The 13264-nt window shown below is 41.9% G+C and overlaps 1 protein-coding gene across 1 annotated transcript; it reads right to left on the bottom strand.

Annotated features, from left to right (window-relative positions):
- Positions 1 to 760: 760 nt before the first annotated feature.
- Positions 761 to 12569, bottom strand: LOC145875675 (uncharacterized). The gene is made up of 2 exons (XM_082971513.1): positions 12051 to 12569; positions 761 to 4411 (listed from the first exon to the last, which is right to left on the bottom strand). The coding sequence occupies exons 1-2, from the start codon at positions 12379 to 12381 to the stop codon at positions 3450 to 3452; spliced, it is 1293 nt and encodes a 430-aa protein (XP_082827639.1). The 5' UTR covers positions 12382 to 12569; the 3' UTR covers positions 761 to 3449.
- Between the last annotated feature and the right edge of the window lie 695 nt (positions 12570 to 13264).

The following is a 13264-nucleotide window of genomic DNA, read 5'->3' as shown; positions in this document are numbered from 1 at the left end:
CTGTATTCTATACTATTCTACTGTATCCTAGTCTATGTATTACTCATCTCATATGTATATACTGTATTCTATACTATCTACTGTATCTGTCTATGCTGCTCTGACATCACTCGTCCATATATTTATATATTCTTATTCCATTACTTACATTTGTGTGTATTAGGTATTTGTTGTGAAGTTGTTAGATATTGCTGCACTGTTGGAGCTAGGAACACAAGCATTTCGCTACACCCGCAATAACATCTGCTGAACACCTGTATGTGACAAATAACATTTGATTTATTATGAAGGTAATTTGTGTAAAATGTACCTTTCCCCACTCATTCACCCCATCTCTTTACATTGATGATGCATATTCAGTGGCCTGACTGTATCCATACTATATCAAAAGCCCATCCTGGTAGATCTGAACCTAATGCAGCTTAGAGTGATCGGAAGACAGAAGTCGCATTTAGGTGCCAGGTGTAACTGAGGCCATAGATGCTCCATATCCATTACTTTGAGTGTTTTATATAATATGACTAAATGTGTTTCTGTGTTGCAGGGACAGTCAATAAATGGAACAGCAAGGCCACAGAACATGACATAAGCAGAGCTGTGGGAGACCACCTCAAGCCCCTGGTAGAGCCGGGGGTGGTGTTTACCGCTCCACCACGCCTTCAGCAGGCTGGAAAAGTGGGATTGATACAGTTTTTCATACTAAGGTGGACCAAGAGTCTGTTGATTGGTCGGTCATAGGGTTCATTAGTTTTGCAATATGTTCAAATCAAATCAAGCTTTATTTATACAGCACATGTCAGACATGGATGCAACACAATGGCTTCACAGGAAAAAACAAATAAAAGACAATGAAAATAAACAAATATTTAGTACACAACAAACAGAAGACGTAACAACTGAAAGACTAATGAGCATTCTAAGGAAATGCCATTGATTAAAATATTCCTTGGATGCAATATCCAACCCAAAATATAAGTGTGTTCTTTAGGAGGGTCTCTGATATGACATGATGCAACACAATGTCTTCACAGGAAAAAACAAATACTTAGTACACAAACATAAGAGGATGAAATGCCATTGATTAAAATATTAATTGGATGCAACATCCAACCCAAAATATAAGCTTGTTTTTTAGGAGGGGCTCTGATAGACACTATGGGGGTGTCCACTGAAAGTTGACTAGTAACAACAACTGGGACCTAAAAGACACCCACCATGAGACCCACTAAATCTGCCCAAGAAGAGACAAACAAAAGAAAAACCCACACCAAACTTAAAGACAGGAAGTAAACCAAAAAGGTGGAGCAACTAAAGGTGTTGACTCTCCACATGTATCAAGACAACTGGAGCACTGGGCCAGACACTCTTAAATAGAACCTGGACCAGCTCAGGTGAAACACCTTCCCACTAACGAGATGGACAAGCCAGCACAGGTGTAACACATACTGACTAACGAGGTGACACCAATCAGTGCGTCCTACGTGCTAACGAGGTGACACCAATCAGTGCACCCAAGACACATTTCAGTTGTACAATCAATAAATCAAATGTATTTATAAAGCCCTTCTTACATCAGCTGATGTCACAAAGTGCTGTACAGAAACCCAGCCTAAAACCCCAAATAGCAAGCAATGCAATGCAGGTGTTGAAGCATGTCAGTTGGCTTTTCATTCAGAGTATCACTACAACTTCCATTTCACATAATCATCTACAATGCTTCACCTTCACCAATATAAACATGGTGTCTACTGGATGTCAACAATTAAAAACAAGAAAAAACACATATTTCTAAATAATAATTTACAATAGTATTATTTTTTCTCCTTTTTCTTTCCATAGAATCCTAAATCCCACTAGCTTCTAGAACTCTCGTCTTCCTAAATCTCACTAGCTTCTAGAACTCTCCTCTTCCTAAAACTCACTAGCTTCTAGAACTCTTGTCTTCCTAAACCTCACTAGCTTCTAGAACTCTTGTCTTCCTAAAACTCACTAGCTTCTAGAACTCTCCTCTTCCTAAATCCCACTAGCTTCTAGAACTCTCGTCTTCCTAAACCTCACTAGCTTCTAGAACTCTTGTCTTCCTAAAACTCACTAGCTTCTAGAACTCTCGTCTTCCTAAAACTCACTAGCTTCTAGAACTCTCGTCTTCCTAAAACTCACTAGCTTCTAGAACGAGCCCAAACAAAACTCAAATCAAATTGTAATAGTCACATGCGCCGGATACAACACTGGAAAGCTTACTTACGAGCCCCTAACCAACAGCGCACTTTCAATACGGAAAAGAATAAGAGATAAAACTCATCTCCAACACGGAAAAACGTGTCAAAATAAATTGTGATCCATGGCAACTCACTGGTTAAATGGCTAAACGCAAAACACATCTTTTTGACTGCCAACCCTTGAGATAATCAGCAACCAAGTTGTCCTTACCACCGACATGTCTGATTTCAAGAGGAAACTCCTGCAATATCCGTAGTAACTTTCCACCTCACTGCAGAGCTTCTCTCTCTTTTCAGGGTTCACTAGATAGGCATGTTGTTGGATCGGGGCCCAGTCCCCAATGTCATGCTCTAGTACATTTGGTTTGGCACATCTGAGAATGAACCCTGATATTCTAAAAGCAGGGCAACAATTCCAATATAATTGTACCAAAAATTGTCAGTTGGTTGCATGAATAACTATGATTACTAAATGTTACATAATTGTAAATATGAAATATCAAAACCAAATATACACCCCTTTGTTAATATGTATTGGCAATAATTAACTTAATGGTGAGACATGGAATGATAAAAAATGTATATTTTGTCAGGCTGGATGTTTGAAATATGAGGTGATTTGAGTCATTCTTCTTCAGTAGTGGAATAAAGACAATTAGCACTTGAATGTTGTAAATAAATACTGGAGTGATGTAAGATTGTTAATAAAATTGATTATAGGTGTATAGGCTGCAAGTATGTTGAAATTAAGTTGTTTTCAAGTCATTGAAAAAAACGACATCTTTTCAACTACAACCGAACATATATTGGACTTTTAGTCTTATTTTCAACGTCTTTTCAATTCCATTTTGCTAAATGAGAATAGTGCAATGTCAAAACACAGTTGCAACGTGTCCAAATCAATAACCAATATGCAGAAGAAGTTTGGGATATATTGAAAACCTAAACATTTTGAAGTGTTTCATTTTGATTCAAGTGCGTAACCAACATGGTAAGTGTAACACAGCTCTTTTTTTGTTAGTCACTTTTTGTTAAATCTCATAAATAGTAACTCTTCCATTTCAGAGCCTGGATTTTCCCCCTGAGGCTAATATCCATATCATGTTGAAATCAATAGAACAGGGGACAAACGTTTAGTGTTCTACATTGACATCATTAAAATACTCCTACTACAATGTTAAAACATTCTATATTGTGACATTAATTCATTGATATCATGAAACAAATCCTTCATGTATGTATTTTCTGATGTTTGATCAGAGATATTTTACGACAGTATCTCTTCCCACATTGATCACAGCTATAGGGTTTCTCTCCTGTGTGTCTTCTCTGGTGCACTGTCAGATTGCTAGATTGACCAAAACTCTTCCCACATTGACCACAGCTATAAGGTTTCTCTCCTGTGTGTATTCTCTGGTGTAGAGTCAGTTGGCTAGACTGACCAAAACTCTTCCCACATTGGCCACAGCTATAAGGTTTCTCTCCTGTGTGTGTTCTCTGGTGTAATGTCAGCTGGCTAGACTGACCAAAACTCTTCCCACATTGACCACAGCTATAAGGTTTCTCTCCTGTGTGTATTCTCTGGTGTACAGTCAGAAATCTAGATGTAGTAAAACTCTTCCCACATTGATCACAGCTATAAGGTTTCTCTCCTGTGTGTATTCTCTGGTGCACTGTCAGCTCTCCAGATTGAACAAAACTCTTCCCACATTGACCACAGCTATAAGGTTTCTCTCCTGTGTGTGTTCTCTGGTGTACAGTCAGAGAGCCAGATGTAGTAAAACTCTTCCCACATTGATCACAGCTACAGGGTTTCTCTCCTGTGTGTATTCTCTGGTGTACTGTCAGATTGCTCGAGTGACCAAAACTCTTCCCACATTGATCACAGCTATAAGGTTTCTCTCCTGTGTGTATTCTCTGGTGTAAAGTCAGCTGGCTTGATGTAGTACAACTCTTCCCACATTTATCACAGCTATAAGATTTCTCTCCTTTGTGTGTTCTCTGGTGTATTTTAAGTTTTACTGAAGAGTTGAATCTTTTCCCACAGTCAGAGGAGCAGTGAGATTTCTTCCCTGTGGGTCTCTGCTGGTGTTTCTTGAGGAGTTCTGATCTGGAGAGACTCTTCTCTGCCTCGTCAGCATCATGAGGTTGTTGAGGCTCCCCAGAGGATCCACGATAGTCACTTCTCTCTCCTGTGTGAATGACAACGTCAGATGGTTAAATGCCCACAACAAAAATCCACTGTTTATTTGAGGTAAAGGGTGATGCCCAGAGCGTACCCATGAAGTTGTACAACAATTGACGTCTGTTAAATTTGAAAATAAACACAGTCAAGATAGCAACAATAGTCATATTTTGTCTTGTTTTCACATTAGTAGTAACATCGATGATTGTAGGCTATAAATAAGTTATTCATGTTGTTGAAACTCTAAGCAGTGTGCCAGACGACTTTTGGTCTCCAATTTGGGTCCCTTTCTGTGTTTGCGACAATTGCGGCACGAGGGCAAAGCACACACAATTTGGTTGCAGAAACTCCTCCCTGCTAATGAGGAAACCGATAGTTATGGATGTAGTATATCTGGTAATGAGGAAATGTAATGGACTGCTCGCTCCACTCCGGAGCGAGCAGTCGCACTTCGCTTCGCTCCACAGGTAATACTACACTTCTTTACATTACAACGGTTTGGTTTGTTTGATCTGAGCAATTTTTCTTAGCTATCAAAGATAATTGTGTAGTTTAGAGTAATTATCGAGGTTAGCTAGCCAGCCGCGACGCGACGCCTTGTCCTGACTCCAGACTTAGTCAACACACCTAGTCATCAAACCCACTGCTAGCTAGTGGGTTTGCTAGCTAAACAACCGTTACCGATTAGCAGCGCTGTAGATACTAATACATTACAACGGAACGGTTTGACTAGTGCAGTGTTAGCTAGCTAGCTACATAGTTGTCTTTGTCATAGCTTGATAATTGTGTAGTTTAGTAATTATCGAGGTTAGCTAGCCAGCTATTTCCGTCCCCCGCGACGCCATTGTTCCATACCTAGCCAACTATTACCGACGAGCAGCATTGTAGAAACTAAATACATTACAAAGGAACGTCTTGATTAGTGTTATGTTAGCTAGCTACAAAGTTGCTTTTGTATAATAGCCAACCTCTACCGACTAGCAGCAATGTAGAAACTATCACATTACAACGGAACGACTTGATTAGTGTAGTGTTAGTGTTAGTTAGCTAGCATTTTCGTCATTTTAGTCAATAAGATTTTTGCAACGTAAGCTTAACTTTCTGAACATTCGAGACGTGTAGTCCACTTGTCATTCCAATCTCCTTTGCATTAGCGTAGCCTCTTCTGTAGCTTGTCAACTATGTGTCTGTCTATCCCTGTTCTCTCCCCTCTGCACAGGCCATACAAACGCTTCACACCGCGTGGCCGCTGCCACTCTAACCTGGTGGTCCCAGCGCGCACGACCCACGTGGAGTTCCAGGTCTCCGGCAGCCTCTGGAACTGCCGGTCTGCGGCCAACAAGGCTGAGTTCATCTCAGCCTATGCTACCCTCCAGTCCCTAGACTTCCTGGCGCTGACGGAAACATGGATTACCACAGATAACACTGCGACTCCTACTGCTCTCTCCTCGTCTGCCCACGTGTTCACGCATACCCCTAGAGCATCGAGCCAGCGGGGTGGTGGCACTGGAATCCTCATCTCTCCCAAGTGGACATTCTCTCTTTCTCCCCTGACCCATCTGTCTATCTCCTCATTTGAATTCCATGCTGTCACAGTTACCAGCCCTTTCAAGCTTAACATCCTTATCATTTATCGCCCTCCAGGTTCCCTTGGAGAGTTCATCAATGAGCTTGACGCCTTGATAAGTTCCTTTCCTGAGGATGGTTCACCTCTCACAGTTCTGGGTGACTTTAACCTCCCCACGTCTACCTTTGACTCATTCCTCTCTGCCTCCTTCTTTCCACTCCTCTCCTCTTTTGACCTCACCCTCTCACCTTCCCCCCCTACTCACAAGGCAGGCAATACGCTTGACCTCATCTTTACTAGATGCTGTTCTTCCACTAATCTCATTGCAACTCCCCTCCAAGTCTCCGACCACTACCTTGTATCCTTTTCCCTCTCGCTCTCATCCAACACTTCTCACTCTGCCACTACTCGGATGGTATTGCGCCGTCCCAACCTTCGCTCTCCCTCTCCCGCTACTCTCTCCTCTTCCATCCTATCATCTCTTCCCTCTGCTCAAACCTTCTCCAACCTATCTCCTGATTCTGCCTCCTCAACCCTCCTCTCCTCCCTTTCTGCATCCTTTGATTTTCTCTGTCCCCTAATCCTCCAGGCCGGCTCGGTCCTCCCCTCCTGCTCCATGGCTCGACGACTCACTGCGAGCTCACAGAACAGGGCTCCGGGCAGCCGAGCGGAAATGGAGGAAAACTCGCCTCCCTGCGGACCTGGCATCCTTTCACTCCCTCCTCTCTACATTTTCCTCTTCTGTCTCTGCTGCTAAAGCCACTTTCTACCACTCTAAATTCCAAGCATCTGCCTCTAACCCTAGGAAGCTCTTTGCTACCTTCTCCTCCCTCCTGAATCCTCCCCCCCCCCCCCCCCACTCCCTCTCTGCGGATGACTTCGTCAACCATTTTGAAAAGAAGGTTGATGACATCCGATCCTCGTTTGCTAAGTCAAACGACACCGTTGGTCCTGCTCACACTGCCCTACCCTGTGCTTTGACCTCTTTCTCCCCTCTCTCTCCAGATGAAATCTCGCGTCTTGTGACGGCCGGCCGCCCAACAACCTGCCCACTTGACCCTATCCCCTCCTCTCTTCTCCAGACCATTTCCGGAGACCTTCTCCACTACCTCACCTCGCTCATCAACTCATCCTTGACCGCTGGCTACGTCCCTTCCGTCTTCAAGAGAGCGAGAGTTGCACCCCTTCTGAAAAAACCTACACTCGATCCCTCCGATGTCAACAACTACAGACCAGTATCCCTTCTTTCTTTTCTCTCCAAAACTCTTGAACGTGCCGTCCTTGGCCAGCTATCTCTCTCAGAATGACCTTCTTGATCCTAATCAGTCAGGTTTCAAGACTGGGCATTCAACTGAGACTGCTCTTCTCTGTGTCACGGAGGCTCTCCGCTCTGCTAAAGCTAACTCTCTCTCCTCTGCTCTCATCCTTCTAGACCTATCTGCTGCCTTTGATACTGTGAACCATCAGATCCTCCTCTCCACCCTCTCCGAGCTGGGCATCTCCGGCGCGGCCCACGCTTGGATTGCGTCCTACCTGACAGGTCGCTCCTACCAGGTGGCGTGGCGAGAATCTGTCTCCGCACCACGTGCTCTCACCACTGGTGTCCCCCAGGGCTCTGTTCTAGGCCCTCTCCTATTCTCACTATACACCAAGTCACTTGGCTCTGTCATATCCTCACATGGTCTCTCCTATCATTGCTATGCAGACGACACACAATTAATCTTCTCATTTCCCCCTTCTGATAACCAGGTGGCGAATCGCATCTCTGCATGTCTGGCAGACATATCAGTGTGGATGACGGATCACCACCTCAAGCTGAACCTCGGCAAGACGGAGCTGCTCTTCCTCCCGGGGAAGGACTGCCCGTTCCATGATCTCACCATCACGGTTGACAACTCCCTTGTGTCCTCCTCCCAGAGTGCTAAGAACCTTGGCATGACCCTGGACAACACCCTGTCGTTCTCCACTAACATCAAGGCGGTGACCCGATCCTGTAGGTTCATGCTCTACAACATTCGCAGAGTACGACCCTGCCTCACACAGGAAGCGGCACAGGTCCTAGTCCAGGCACTTGTCATCTCCCGTCTGGATTACTGCAACTCGCTGTTGGCTGGGCTCCCTGCCTGTGCCATTAAACCCCTACAACTCATCCAGAACGCCGCAGCCCGTCTGGTATTCAACCTTGCCAAGTTCTCTCACGTCACCCCGCTCCTTCGCTCTCTCCACTGGCTTCCAGTTGAAGCTCGCATCTGCTTGCCTACGGAGCTGTGAGGGGAACGGCACCTCCGTACCTTCAGGCTCTGATCAGGCCCTACACCCAAACAAGGGCACTGCGTTCATCCACCTCTGGCCTGCTCGCCTCCCTACCTCTGAGGAAGCACAGTTCCCGCTCAGCCCAGTCAAAACTGTTCGCTGCTCTGGCACCCCAATGGTGGAACAAGCTCCCTCACGACGCCAGGACAGTGGAGTCAATCACCACCTTCCGGAGACACCTGAAACCCCACCTCTTTAAGGAATACCTAGGATAGGATAAAGTAATCCTTCTAACCCCCCCCCCCCCCTAAAAGATTTAGATGCACTATTGTAAAGTGGTTGTTCCACTGGATATCATAAGGTGAATGCACCAATTTGTAAGTCGCTCTGGATAAGAGCGTCTGCTAAATGACTTAAATGTAAAATGTAAAATATGACTAAAAGTTTGACTAAATGATTTCACTCAGAAACCCTATAACCTGTTGAAATGTATTCGAATTAAGGCTATAATAATGGGTTAATACTGTGCAATACTGTGTGTGAGTAAGACACGGGTACCACTTCAAAAAATGAGCAGGGCAGAGTTGATAAGACGACCTTGGGAAGGAACAGGAGAGGAGGCCTCCTTAAGTTAGGGAGAGAAACAACGGCCTGGGAACGGATAAGGAGACAGGTGGTCTGGGTACTGCTTGGTGGAGTTCTGTACTGGTGTGTGTGTGTGTGTTAATATAAAAGGCTTAGTACATTGTAAGGATTTTCAGAGCTCTCATAAATTAACGTTTAGACCCTTGTAGGCTGGCTATCCGTCTGCTTCATTCAACCAGAATCTAACACACTCTGGGGGGGGCAGACTGAGTAGTTTAATTGAAGTTCGGATTAAGAACATTGATAACTTAATTCACGTAACAGGAAACCACTAGTTATGGATGTAGTATATCTGGTAATGAGGAAACCACTAGTTATGGATGTAGTATATCTGGTAATGAGGAAACCACTAGTTATGGATGTAGTATATCTGGTAATGAGGAACCCACTAGTTAAGGATGTAGTATATCTGGTAATGAGGAAACCACTAGTTATGGATGTAGTATATCTGGTAATGAGGCAACCACTAGTTATGGATGTAGTATATCTGGTAATGAGGAACCCACTAGTTATGGATGTAGTATATCTGGTAATGAGGAAACCACTAGTTATGGATGTAGTATATCTGGTAATGAGGAACCCACTAGTTATGGATATAGTATATCTGGTAATGAGGAAACCACTAGTTATGGATGTAGTATATCTGGTAATGAGGAAACCACTAGTTATGGATGTAGTATATCTGCTAATGAGGAAACCACTAGTTATGGATGTAGTATATCTGGTAATGAGGAAACCACTAGTTATGGATGTAGTATATCTGGTAATGAGGAAACCACTAGTTATGGATATAGTATATCTGCTAATGAGGAAACCACTAGTTATGGATATAGTATATCTGCTAATGAGGAAACCACTAGTTATGGATGTAGTATATCTGCCTGGAGCAAAAATGGTGAGCTAAGATTTTAGTTTTTCACAATGTATTCTGAATATTACAGCGCAAGATCAGGAGTGCTACTCAAGGAAACTCACATTAAGCTCTGTGTCTACTCACTAATTCACCACCGTGGGGGAAACTCAGGGGAGTTCTCATAGGCTGACAGCAAAAATAGCCTCCATTTACAGGTTGATGATGAGTACATTTCACATTACTTTTGGATTATAATTGTAAGGCTCGTTTGAATCTCCTGCTTAATATGTTTGTGTTATTGTCACAAATCAACTGATTTATAGTTAAACACTTCAACCAGTTAAATGCTCTTTGGCTAGCTTTTCCATCAGCCTGACAATAAGGGTTTGTACACTAAGTGTTTAACAAATTGGCCCATAACTTCACCTAACAATAACATAGACCTACTGTAGGACCCATAACTTCACCTAACAATAACATAGACCTACTGTAGGACCCATAACTTTATCTAACAACAACATAGACGTAGGACTATAAATCATTTAATATTTCAGGTGAAACATGGAAATTAAAATGTCTTTGTCATGACATTTCATAACCTGATCACCAAATAATTTTGTGAATAATCCCACTAGGCTACTCTGTAATGTGTTGTCATTCTAAATGTCCTGAATAAAGGAAAATATCTCTGTGTGTTGAACAATAGCCTATCCATCAAGGAACAGTTCTCTACACATTATGAGCAAAGTAGGAATGTTGGATCCAACGTGGAGCATATCTCTGTGCACAAACAGACTAACGAGACCCTACTGTAAATCAATCAGACAATAACGCATTATAAAAATCAATTTGTTAGGGGTGTTGGATCCAATGTGGAGCACAGTATAACTGTCTTTACCAGAGTAATGAATGAAGAAGCACTTTGGTTGTTGTTGCATGTCGTCATGTTTGTCATGTGACTGTCATTCAGAAAATGATTTCCTGGATCAGCTGATGATAGTTGAACATGTGACTGTAACTAAACAGCTAAAGTATTATGTATTATGTGTAATTATTGAAGAACCACATTAATGACAGTATCCATTTGGGAGTTGTCAATAAAGTTAAGGTCACTCTTGGTTAGAACCATTGGATTAGCAAACTCTGAAATGATTTAGGATTTCTGTATCCATGAAAACTGTTTTTCCAGCGTAACATAAGGAGACACTAAATGTTAAGTAGGTAGAGAGCATTTCAGAGATCTGAATACAAACAACTTTCCTAACAGGACAATAACCTAAACCACAAGGCCAAATCTACACTGGAGGAGCTTACCAAGATGACATTGAATGTTCCTGAGTGGCCTAGTTACAGTTTGGACTTAAATCGTCTTTAAAATCTATAGCAAGACTTGAAAATGGCTTTCTAGCAATGATCAACAACCAACTTGACAGAACATGAAGGATTTTAAAAAGAATAATGAATATTCACATGAAGATCAGTCTCCTATTGGATGACATCACGACTTCCCATCAAGCCAACTCCTTGAAGGCCTTACTATGACATCACTCACTCCTTCTAGTTTGCAGTTGTTAAAAAAACACTATTTTGCTCAAAACATTTATTTGTTTCCCATTAGTGTGTTTATACTTTACTGTATTTATATCACTTTTCAACAGGAAAAGTGAACAATTCATACAGTACAAAAACATATTTGAGTGTAGAATGCCCTTTTAAAAATCACACATTAGTTCAACATCTGCAGAGTTTGTGTCCCTGTTTTATTAGATAGTACTCACTGTATTTACTGGTGTTAATCAGATCAATGTCCCTGTTTTATTAGATAGTACTCACTGTATTTACTGGTGTTAACCAGATCAATGCCCCTGTTTTATTAGATAGTACTCACTGTATTTACTGGTGTTAACCAGATCAATGTCCCTGTTTTATTAGATAGTACTCACTGTATTTACTGGTGTTAATCAGATCAATGTCCCTGTTTTATTAGATAGTACTCACTGTATTTACTGGTGTTAATCAGATCAATGTCCCTGTTTTATTAGATAGTACTCACTGTATTTACTGGTGTTAATCAGATCAATGTCCCTGTTTTATTAGATAGTACTCACTGTATTTACTGGTGTTAATCAGATCAATGTCCCTGTTTTATTAGATAGTACTCACTGTATTTACTGGTGTTAATCAGATCAATGTCCCTGTTTTATTAGATAGTACTCACTGTATTTACTGGTGTTAATCAGATCAAGGTCCCTGTTTTATTAGATAGTACTCACTGTATTTACTGGTGTTAATCAGATCAATGTCCCTGTTTTATAAGATAGTACTCACTGTATTTACTGGTAATAATCAGTTCTCCAGTCTTCTCTTCTTCGTCCTCCTCTAATGTGACAGTAATCTCCCCCTCTTCATCCTTCATTCCAAAAACGTCTTCATCTTCTTTCACTTCATCCTCCACTCCAAAAACGGCATCTTCCTCCTCGTCTTTCACTCTGAAAGCGTCTTTCTCTTCTTCTTTCACGGTAACAGCCTCACCTTCTACTTGTCTTTGTAATGTAACATCCTCCTCTTCCTCTTTCACGACAACGTTCTGCCACAGTCCCTCTTTCTCCGTCCAGCAGACCTCTTCTTTAGCAGGAGGAGAGTAGCTTAGTGAGCGCATGGTCGGGGATGTTAGCTAGCTAGGCTAATGCTAACTTAACCAGCCAGATAGTTGACTTACAACGTAAATATGAAATTAAATGGGGTAGCTAGTTGTTTCCACATAAGTATGTTTGAATCATAGTGGCAATTAAACCACGAAATTGTCTAAAGAACTTGAATGTTCCGACTTTGTCAGCTAGCGAGCTACCGAGGTGGCTGCAGTTGTTGAAGAAGCGTTCCGTCCACTAGATTATACGTCACACTAGAAACATCGCCTGAAAGACACATATCGCCATCTGCTGTCTGGAGGGAGGAAACGCAGTTGAGGAGGGAAAACTATTTTTATTCTTCATTGAATTATAATATTATAAAGCAGTTTAGGGAAACGTTTTTTTCCTCTCCATTAAATATGAATATTATATCAACAAGTACAAAGAGCAACAAGTGTTTGATTAGTTCAGATTTTTTATGAGAATTTAAAACAAACTCTACATCTACTCCACATCTGTATTTCTGATTCAGTCAAATAACTAGATATCAAAATAAGCACCTAGTTATTGGTACCCTTGATAATGATGAGCAAAAATTACTGTATGAAATAAATAAATTAACTTTACCCACTACCAGGATATTTTAGCCCAAAACCTGGTTACCTCTCTGCTAGGAGGCTGAAACTTGGCCATAAGAGGATCTTCCAGCAAGACACATCAATATCCACAAAGAAATGGTTAATTGGGCACAAAAATCAACATTTTTAATGGCCATCTCAGTCTTCGGACTTGAACTCCATTGAAAATCTGTGGTTTGAATTGAACAGGGCAGTCCATAAGACAGACTAAATAAATCAAGGACATGGAGAGATTCTGTATGGAGGAATGGTCTAAGATCCCACCCAATGTGTT

This window comes from Salmo salar, unplaced genomic scaffold, assembly GCF_965601325.2.
Source record: "Salmo salar unplaced genomic scaffold, fSalSal1 ptg000306l, whole genome shotgun sequence".
NCBI classification, from domain to species: domain Eukaryota; kingdom Metazoa; phylum Chordata; class Actinopteri; order Salmoniformes; family Salmonidae; genus Salmo; species Salmo salar.
This window is presented reverse-complemented; position numbering and strand designations above follow the sequence as displayed.

Excerpts from the sequence above, each read along its gene's own strand:
- LOC145875675 (XM_082971513.1), bottom strand. The coding sequence starts at position 12,381 with ATGCGCTCACTAAGCTACTCTCCTCCTGCTAAAGAAGAGGTCTGCTGG. Across the intron at positions 4,412-12,050 it reads GATTATTACCAGTAAATACA|GAGAGAGAAGTGACTATCGT; the intron begins GTGAGTACTATC and ends TCATTCACACAG.